Below are 10,645 nucleotides of genomic sequence, written 5' to 3'. Positions count from 1 at the left end.
CAGGCAGGCGCGCTAACCACTACGCCACCGGCTTGGAGAAATTTCTAATAAGCGTCATGCCCAAGAACACATACGTCTAACAGTAGACAGACACATACAGTCGTAACAGCATCGAAATAAGACACAATATACTTTAATGATTAAAGTTTACTTACCAAACACATATAAGCACATTAACAAATATACATCAAATTCCCTGATAAAATGAAGTACCCTACTTCACAATATACAAACAATGAATATTAATATCTTACAGAGTTCTATTTACAATAAAGCAACCACAAAGTAACATACATGGTAACTCAACTCGTAAGCTGGCACAAGGTGTATGAAACACCCGTGTTATAACGATTGTCGTTTTCCGGCCACGCGAGGATAAAGTAAGTTACGTTCATTCAATCAGCTATAAAACAGTACGGAATGTTTAATATCGATTTTTTGTAGGTTATGAAACGACAGTCATTATAACACGGATGTTCTGTTTCACACGCCTCGTGTCAGCTTACGAGTTACCACGAATGTTACTTCGTCAGCGATTGATTTCTGCATGGCTGACAATTTATTTTAGACATTCTATTAGTGACCAATGGGTTGGAACAATTATTGTAAAGTGTCTTAACCATAGGACAGATACGCGCACAATGGTATCAGTATCCAGTTAAATACTTTACTTAAACAAACTAAAGAAACTATGTGAAAGTCTAAAAAGACCCTAAATGCAACTTGATTATTTTCTAAAATAACAAAGTTTCCAAATCCACATATTTTGCTCTAATTAAAATATTACAAATTATTTTTTTCAGATTTTTTTTTTAAATCAAATTTTAATTTAAAATTTTGCAAAGTTGGAAAAGAACAACCATTTCTTGACCGGATTATAGATTTTCATGTTTTCGAAGCTGAAAAAATGCTCGCTCTTACAAAATTTCCTCTTCCCACCATCGAACCTTTTCTTGATTCCATTTCAAATTCCTCGTCTGCAGTTCGAGACTCTGTAATGAGCAATTTTGAGTCCCTGGTCGGAACTCCTAAAACAGGGGTCCTCCGGGAGTCCCTAAGAGCGCATCCTCCGGAAGAGAGAGTAGAATCTCGCTGCGGACTTGCTCCGAGAGGATGCACAGACGACCTGCGGGAGTTGTAAAAATTATAAAGGCTTATTTCGCTAAGCCGACTTAAAGTTTGGGAATCAAAACGTGTCCTTGGAGCTGGAAGTACAGACTTCCGAATGTTGCTCTGCTCCTCTACCTCATCTGTTGGGCCACAAGGGGGCAGTGGTGGCGCCACAACCGAACTTGTTTTGGGGAGGTGTTATTGAGTTAAAGGGGTCGTCAAAATTTTCTGAAATTTTGTTTTGAAATTCGGAAACTTTTTTTACATTCGCGGACTCTGGCTCAATAGAGACATCTGGTGAGGATGAAACGGTATTGTGGTCCATTGGTGTCACATGCGCAATTGTTTCGCTCGGCGGAATACTCATGTCAGAAAATTTGATCCCTGTATTGGTGCGTGGTAATTCTGGTTTTGGTGGTTCCAGTTTTGGTGTTTCTGGTTTTGGTGTTTCTAGTTTTGGTGTTTCTGGTGTTGGTGTTTCTGGTTCAGAATTTATACTTTCTTGTGGTTCTGGTGTTTCAACTTTCTGTGGTTCTTCTGGTTCTTGTAGTTCTATATATGGCGATAAAAAGTGCAAAGATTAGGATGTTAAAAATCCTTTTTTTTGACAATGAAATATAAATCTTTATTATACAATTGGCTAGACTTGATTTTTGTCCATTACAGTTTGTAGTCCTATGTTAGGTCACTTGACAGCAATTGTTTTAAACCAGTGGTCACTAATGGGTTGTCCAAGTATAAAAATAAATTGTAAGTTAACTGAAAAAAAAGTGATTCTTTTATGGAGTGTAAAATGCTTTTATGTATTTGGCATGCCTTGTTGTGGGACTTTACCCATAGAAAATACATAGAACAATGAAAAAAGGCTAAAATTTACCTTGAATTGGTGTTTCAATTGTTTCTGAGGAATTTTCTTCAGGCAGTGGTGTTGGGGAAATTGATAATTGTTTCTTTTTGCTGGTACAACATATATTAGATAATTAATTAAAAAAAGAATTTCAAATAATGCAGAATCATTTTTTTATTTCAAAATGTTTTCTATGATAAATAGTTAACTGCCTAAACCACTATCTCAAACTGCTAGATATAATACATAACTGTTTTTTATTTAAACTTAAACTGTATAACATTATATATAGTATTTTTTTGTGTAGAACATGTAACACCTACAAAGTTAGTATATTACCAAAAAAAATTACTTAGTACCTCCTAAATTAAAAAAGGTGTACAAAGCCATCATATATGGTGTATAATAGAATATTTGTGGTATAACTTGATAATAAGTAATAATATAACAAAAATGAATGAATGAATGTAACTTACTTTATCCTCGCATGGCTGGAAAACGACAGTCGTTATCACACAGGTTTAGCACCTCGTGCCAGCTTACGAGTTACAATGTATGTTACTTTGTGGCTGTTTATTTATTTTTTTTTATCATTTTTATCTATGGCTGATAATTTGGACAACCCATTAGTGACCACTGGGTTGAAGCAATTGTCGTTAACTGTCTTGCCTAAGGACACAATGGTAGCAGTGTCGAACCTTGAACCCATTACCTCTGGGTTACAGGCAGGTGCGCTAACCACTACGCCACGGCGCCGAAACAAGGGCTAAACTTACCCACGATATTTAAAAATGAGGAAAATTGAGCTCAGAATGATGAATAGGAAGAGACAAGTGAGGATAAGAGCAAGAGGAAAATCATCTTGATCTGGATCAATTGTCTCTAATGGTGTTGGTTCAACTGGAATGTAAGAAAATTTTGTTTTTTTTTTGTTTTGTTTATCTCTTTGAATACAAAGAATGAATGTAACTTCTTTTATTTTTGCGTTGCGGAGATAAAACAGTGTTTGTTATAACATGAGTTTTTCTTTTAAACATCTCGTGCTCGTATACCAGTTACCAAATATGTTACTTTGTGAAGAATTAGGTTTTAGTGCAAATAAAAATTAGAAAAAATTGTATATTTTTATTTTATTTGTCTCTGTAATTATGAGTTCAAATTATTTAAACCAAATAAGAGAAAGGATTTAAGAAAAAAGCAAGAGCTTACTTTTTGTGTTCGGTTTGTTGTGTTATGCCCTGATGATGTCTCAATCATAAGGCAGAAAAACGTTTTTATAATAAAATTATTTTTTCACAATGTTTTTTTAAATACATGTAGTAGGGTGGGGGAAGATGGGACACATTTTCATTCTATTTTTTTATCCCATTTGGTAGTAAACAAAGAAATTTCAAAGAATTATAAAACCGTATGCTCACGACACCCATAGACCGTTGCTAATTGTTTAAAACACCCGATCAGGATATTTAAATATTGTGTGCTAAAAGTGTCCCATCTTTCAAACCCTACTATATATGATTTTTTTGGCAGAAAACGACAGTCGATATAAATACATCATAGTACACACCTTCACAAAAATCGCCAGTATAGTTAGCCACACACATACAATCGAATAAAGTATGATTCAGCGAATTTTCAATACATGTTCCATTGTTATTACAAGGTGCTGAGTCACAAACAGGTATTATTTCCTCACAGTGCGAGCCAGAATATCCCACCAGGCAATGACATCTGAAAAAACAACTAGGGGATTAAAAAATAATAATAACATATAGAAAATAAAGAAAAAATAACACACAAAAAAAAAACTTTTAAAAAAAAATTCAACAAAAAAAAAACACTCAAAAAATAAGAATAATATCTAAAATATAACTAAACAAAAACATTTAAAAACAGTTGTTACAACACGGGTGTTCTGTTTAACACACATTGTGCCTGCTTACGGGTTACCATGTATATAACTTGGTGGGTAATTGTTTTTTTTTATATATTTTTTTGGTCGATAGCCAACAATTTGAACAACCCATTAGTGACCAATTTGTTATAATAACCATCAAGTGTCTTTCCCAATGAAACACCGTAACACAAAAACTCCCCAACCAAAACAATAAACAGCATCTTCTTGGTATTAAGTTTACCAGCCACCCTTTTAAACTGACCTTCTTTCTCACACCACTTTTAGCGTGTTTTAATAATTGTCATTTTTCTGTTAATTTCCATCTATTAATGGTTTAAATAACATGATCTTTGCTACCTCAAAAAAAAACAAATACAAATATATGTTATACTACGCTATCTGTAACTAATGTTGTTTTATCACTATATCCTGTCTTTTTGCTTAAAATATTTCAAAATTTTTACTAATGTAATTAAACAGTCGAATAAAGTTATGATTATTATTATATTCTACCTACCTGTATATATCCCCAGATTGTTCACAGCTGCCTCCATTTAAACAAGGTTTTTGAGCACATAGGACTCCATTTAAGCAACGTGCTCCAGTCCATGCCCTCCTACAACCAGCATTGCAAGTCCCGAACGCTAAATCGCAAACTGGGCCATTATCGGTCTCCAAACAGTTCCCACATTCTTGAGAACAGTTTAGACCGTAAGTACCTGTAGGGCAAGACTCCCAGCAGCTGAAATAGATTGAATAAATTTAAATAAATGAAAGTAACTGGTTTATCCTTGTGTAGTGGGGCAATGGCAGTTGTTATAACTTGGGTGTTCTGTTTCATACACCTTGTGTCTGCTTACAAGTTACTGCATATGTAATTTTGTGGTTGGTTAAATAAATGTAACTTGTTTATGCTTGTGTGGTGGGGCAATGACAGTTGTTATAACACAGGTGTTCTGTTTTATACACCTTGTGTCTGCTTACAAGTTACTGCATATGTAATTTTGTGGTTGGTTAAATAAATGTAACTTGTTTATGCTTGTGTGGTGGGGCAATGACAGTTGTTATAACACAGGTGTTCTGTTTTATAAACCACAAGTCTGCTTACAATTTATGTAACCTTGTGAGTTAAATAAATCGAAAGTATTCGAAAGATTTTTTTTGAGGAAATATTTTTGAAGGATTTTTTTGTAATATATGACTGACAATGTAGATAACCCATAAGTGACTACCATTTAAACCAGGGCTACTGAACCGTTTATGGTTATATCATATTATTAACCGGAAAAAATGAGGAAAAACTTAGGAGCTAAAAAAGTGCCAGGAGCAAAACACTGTTTCTCAAAAGTTTAATACAAGCATTAGTGCCCCAGTTTCTAAAACTACATAATGAATAGTCCAATAAAATAAAGCAATATATACCTTATTCCTGTCCAGCCTGGTTGACAGTAACCTGAACATTTCCCAGTAACTGGATTACATGTTGTACCATTAGCACAGTTACAAGGGGTTAAACAATTTTCACCAAAAAATCTAGAAATTGAAATTTTTAACATTAGATGTAAAACTTATTTTGTAGATAGTTTTAAACTGTAGCACAGTAGCTTTAGCTCTTGTTTTAAAACTAATGGGTACCAGGTTCAAAGCTAGACGCTGCTGTTGTGTATGTTTTTTAGCAAGACTTTTACCAGTTTAAAAGTTGCAACCAGGCACGAGGTGTACGAGGTAACAGCAAAACATTGTATACACTAATTTATAAACAAGTTTTTGTGACTTTTAGTGAGCACTTTGTTAAAGCAATACCCTTCAGTGTCTCAAGGACACACAAGGCTACAATGGTGGCAGCATTAAGCTTTGAACCCGGTATCTTCAAATTAGGAGTAAAAAATGTGGCCCCAAATTCCATAAAAAAACAAAATCCTCTAATTGGGCAAATGGTTTAACTGTCCTACAACATTGGTAAAAACATACGTATTAAACCAGGGTTCTTAAACTTTTTTGAAGCACCCCCCTTAATGAAGATCCCAACAAAACTCGTGCCTCTCTTTTTGTTAAACTAGTGTTAGACGGGTTATTAAATATGTTATAATATATCACTTTATTTTATTGTTTTTCGCTCCCCCCTTTCCGAGTCTTACACGACCCCCTATGGGGGTGCACACCCAGTTTAAAAACATATGAAATAATGTACCCACCCATCATCACAGAACGAAACACACATCTTTGCTTTAAAACCTTTTTCACACGATCCGTTATTTACAATACATTCCCCACTTTCATGGTGACAGCTACTTCCGTTGATGCAATTCCCGCATTCGAGTAAACATTTTTCCCCATAGTTACCAGGCATACATGGTTCGTCACATTTTCCCCCTTGCCAGCCAGGCTCACATGTAATACCAGCCGTATTATCTTTGCTTTCTTCACAAGAACCAGTGGCTACGTCACACGCTGTATTATTCCTACAATGACAGTTATTTCTGCAGTCTTCTCCCCAAGTTCCGTTTCTGCATTTTTCAATACAAAATGGAGGCAAGTAACTGAACTGACAGACAGTGACATATTCCTCTGTGTAAGAAGAATCCTCATTAAATAAAGGGCAGTGTCCAGTGAAAATATCACAGACACCGTTATTGGTGCAAAATCCGCACGTTCTGTTGCAGTTTATGCCAAAATAGTTGTCAGGGCAAGGCTGTTGGCAGTTTGAGCCTGTCCACCCTTCAGAACAGCCATGTAAACAAACTCCAGTGTATGGGTTGCATTCATCTGACTGGCAATGGCAGTCACGCATACACCCTTCCCCATATTTGGCCTTAGGACATTCTGGAAACAATATAAGTCATGAAAACATTATTTTAATGTGAAAAAACTAATGTGACAGAAAATATATTTTTTAAAGATATAAGCACTCTTATATCCAAATTGTCAAAACACATAATCTCTGTTCTATATGGTTGAGACTCTAGTTTTGCATGCCACGAAACCTGAAATTTAGGTCGGGGTTAGCTCGTTAACTAAAACCACATAACTTTTTTCGTACATTTTTCCAACCCAGTGCACTTATGGGTTGTTCAGGTTACAGCCATATATAAAAAGTAGTCACCCACAAAGTAGCATACATGGTAACTAGTAAGCTGGCACGAGGTGTATGAATCAGAACAGTCATGTTATAAGGACTGCCGTTTTCCGGCCACGGAAGGATAAAGCAAGTTACATTCGTTTATACATAAGAAAAGTAAAAAATATTACCAACAAAGTAACATACATGATAACTCATAACCTGACACGAGGTGTATGAAACAGAACACTCGTGTTACAACGACTGTCATTTTCCGGCCATGCAAGGATAAAGTAAGTTACTTTCATTCAAAATATACACATTAAAATTTCTACCCTCACCTAAAGTGCAAATTATCCCAGAAAATCCTGTTGAACAAGAACAACCATAAGGATCTGCCAAACAAAACATCTTTCCTTTACATCCAGCATCTTGATCCGCTCCTGGATCCTCGGAGCAAAGATACTGGCATCTTCTTCCAAATTTATTTGGACCACATCCTAAAAAAATTTCATTATATTGCATCATATGTTTAGTAGCCATGTTTTAATTGAAGAATTTTCAAGGTAGTTTTTTACCCAAAGCAGGTTTTTTTACCATTTTTTTTGCAAATTTTCTTTTCATGTGAATAATTTTACCTGTATTGGGATTTAAACCTAGTATCTTTAAGTTACAACAAATATGCTCTTAAGTATATGATGTTGTAGTAGGTATAGTTATAATCCTAAAAGAGATCTTTCGGCAAGATTTATAATTCTGAATGAGATATTTAACTATTACATTTATCTAATGGAAAAAGATAAAGATCTCTTTATAATAATAACTACTGTAAGAAGATTTTTATCAGAATTATAAACGTTGCCAGAAGAAGAAGAAATCTCTCTTTCAGGAGATAATTATTTTCAGGAGATCTCTGAGAATTAACTCTTCCTAGAAGATCTTTTTCAGAAATATAACTCTTGCCAGAAGATCTCTTTTAGAGTTAAAAATACTGTCAGGAGATCTCTTTCAAAATCAAAACTATTGCCAGAAGATCTTTTTCAGAATCATAACTACTGTTAAAAGATCTCTTTCAGAATCATAACTAATGCTAAAGGATATCTTTCACATTTAAAACCAATGTCAAAAATAAAGATCTCTTTCAGAATTATAACGAATGACAGAGGATCTCTTCTAGGAATTATAAACTTGAATAAAAATCACAATTTTGAGCATAAACTCACAATAAACGTCCATAACTCACCTATCTGACATAACTCTCCCATAAATCCTGGAGGACAAATACAATTTCCTGATACATCATCACAGATTCCTCCATTTTCACAAGAAGGGCAAACTTGGTCACAATTTTCTCCAAACATGTCAGCAATACAATCTGAAAATGAAATATATTTAGATGGAAAAAATCGGGAGAATCTATGAAAATATAAATTAATTGGATCAACTCTGCGCCATTATAGTATAGTTACTATATTAGTAATATTGTAGTGTTAACGCAGTCTCCATGTTGACCCTTAACCCTTTTTCGTTATAGCGATTAACGTTTCGTTAACCACGTTTTATTCTTTTCCGTTTTTACCAACCAACGTTGTGTTGCTTTATAATAAACCGTTCTCGTGTATATCTCGCCATATTGGTGTTCAGTTAACAATTGAGGATCACACAACTAGCCAGCAGGCATCTTACTGGCGTGGTGGCAGCGGTGGGATTCGAACCCACGCCATCAAAATGCCTAAATCTAAAAGATATATATATTTAAATAGACCAACTTTGGCCTGAACCCCAGGTCCCTTATTGGCAGGCCTCAATGTAGGACCTCACCCATATAGAATTAAAACTAATGTTTGCCTTTTCAGAAAATCGGAAACTTTTGTAAAAGGTACTTTTTATTAAAAGAAACACTAAAATTTGCTACAAAGTTTAAAAAATATTGCCCATTAAAATGTGACTACACCTTTCTAAAGTTCTAAAACCTTAAAACATATCCATAATTATGGTGCACTTTATAATGTTGCAAAGAATTACCTCATAATTTGCACAAATAAATATTTAAAATCTTACTTCTTACAACAACTCTAGTTAGAGCTTGCAGTAGAACTCTTCTGATTGGATTATTTACTGGGAAAAAGATGAGATATGGCCCTGAATCTTCCCTTTTAGCACTTTGTATGTTTAGTTGAAGTTGCCCAACAGCTAATCTTCTAGGAGATGCATAATCTATAACAGAGAATAATTTAAAAAAGATCTGGTTCTAGGAAAACTTAACAGACAAAGATCAAGTCCAACCAATTGAATATTAAAATATATTATATATATTTTTCACCAAAATGGCATCTTCAGTCTCTTATTAAAAAAAAATTGAAAAAAAAGGCAAAGAATGAAACCTTTTAAAAGATAGACTAATTGAGACCCATAATATATTTCTGTTCTGTATGGGTGAAGTCGTCGTCAGGAAATATCAAATTTGGGCCAGATTTGACCCATTACCCCAACAGCCATAAGGCCCTAAAGATAGGCATATTTTTTCTAAATTGTTAAAAAAACAAAATAATCCTTACTCAACAAATGATACCACACTAGTTCATCAATTGGCATTCTCTGTGCTTGGATCATATTCAACGTGATTAATTCGTTGATGGAAGCACGGTAGCTTAGTGAGGTTGGAAAAATGAGTGCTGGAATGTAATGTTAATAAATAAATACATTAACTTGTTTATCCTTGCGTAGTAAAACAATGAAATATTAAAGTTATAACATGTATGTTCTGTTTCACACACCTGTGGTGCCCGCTTATGAGTTACCATGTATGTAAGTCTGGCCGTTATTTTTTAACAAATAAGTATATACCTAGATTTTTCTAATCGTTTCACAACTCTCTTTTCGAGTCGCGTGGCTACGGTTCTATATTTCTGTAAAATTATCTATAAATGTATCTTACTTTATCCTCGTGTGGCCGGAAAACGTCAGTCGTTATAAAACGGGTATGGTTCAGTACTGCCTATATCACAAACAAGCAGTACTATGCAGCAATACTTTTTTCTGTTTTACCGTTTTTGGACATAATAACTCCAGATGCTTTTGTCGTTTCTCCAGAACTTGCATCTCTCCCAGTGCACGAAAATATCCCGAACTTTTCAGCGAGGACCGATTCGAAAATTTTCACTTGTCTCCCAGGCCATGACTCTGGTTCAATTCTAGAATAACACAAAATGCAAAAACGTTCATGTAGAACTACTTTGGAGGCTTAAATGGTTAACACTCATATCCATATATCGAAAAGTTATAAAACACATAACTAACTGGTTCGAAAGCAAAGTTATAAAAAACTACTAACTGGTTCGAAAGCAAATGCCTTTCAACAGGGGGGATTTTTGTCAGTGTCTGTCATTGGGAAAGATATTTTTAATGGTAATTTCTCCAACCCAGCGGTTACTATACCGATATGTTGTCTAAGTTAACAGCCATTTGTTAGAAATGAAAGAATAAAAACGTTTAACTGCAGGGTTTCTACAGACCAACGCAAGTATCTTTGAGCATGCCACTGAGTTGGAGCAATTTCGGTTATTTGCCCTTGGACACATACCCCAAAACAGTAGCAGCGACAAGCCTTAAACCTAATAGCTTTGCTGGCCTCTGGGTCAGAGGCAGGCGCCGAGAAATTCGTTCTCTATTACCTTCCATATACTCTCTGATGAGTTAAATTTGTTCCACGTCCAATATCTGCCTCCACTTT

General features: G+C 34.8%; 1 protein-coding gene across 1 annotated transcript in view; it reads right to left on the bottom strand.

Annotated features, from left to right (window-relative positions):
* Nucleotides 1-801: 801 nt before the first annotated feature.
* LOC100182840 (multiple epidermal growth factor-like domains protein 11) overlaps nt 802-10,645 on the bottom strand; it is a 15,313-nt gene continuing 5,469 nt past the window's right edge. The window contains exons 9-21 of the mRNA XM_026838379.1: nt 10,496-10,586; nt 9,961-10,106; nt 9,471-9,587; nt 8,974-9,129; nt 8,156-8,287; nt 7,254-7,412; nt 6,050-6,677; nt 5,277-5,387; nt 4,372-4,596; nt 3,525-3,688; nt 2,734-2,857; nt 1,988-2,067; nt 802-1,662 (exon numbers count right to left, since the gene is read on the bottom strand). Of these exons, the coding sequence (XP_026694180.1) occupies nt 1,247-1,662; nt 1,988-2,067; nt 2,734-2,857; nt 3,525-3,688; nt 4,372-4,596; nt 5,277-5,387; nt 6,050-6,677; nt 7,254-7,412; nt 8,156-8,287; nt 8,974-9,129; nt 9,471-9,587; nt 9,961-10,106; nt 10,496-10,586 (2,549 nt within the window). The 3' untranslated portion in view covers nt 802-1,246. The remainder of the gene's footprint in view (nt 1,663-1,987; nt 2,068-2,733; nt 2,858-3,524; nt 3,689-4,371; nt 4,597-5,276; nt 5,388-6,049; nt 6,678-7,253; nt 7,413-8,155; nt 8,288-8,973; nt 9,130-9,470; nt 9,588-9,960; nt 10,107-10,495; nt 10,587-10,645) is intronic.

The sequence above is a fragment of the Ciona intestinalis genome, unplaced genomic scaffold, assembly GCF_000224145.3.
Source record: "Ciona intestinalis unplaced genomic scaffold, KH HT000075.2, whole genome shotgun sequence".
Lineage (NCBI taxonomy): Eukaryota > Metazoa > Chordata > Ascidiacea > Phlebobranchia > Cionidae > Ciona > Ciona intestinalis.
This window is presented reverse-complemented; position numbering and strand designations above follow the sequence as displayed.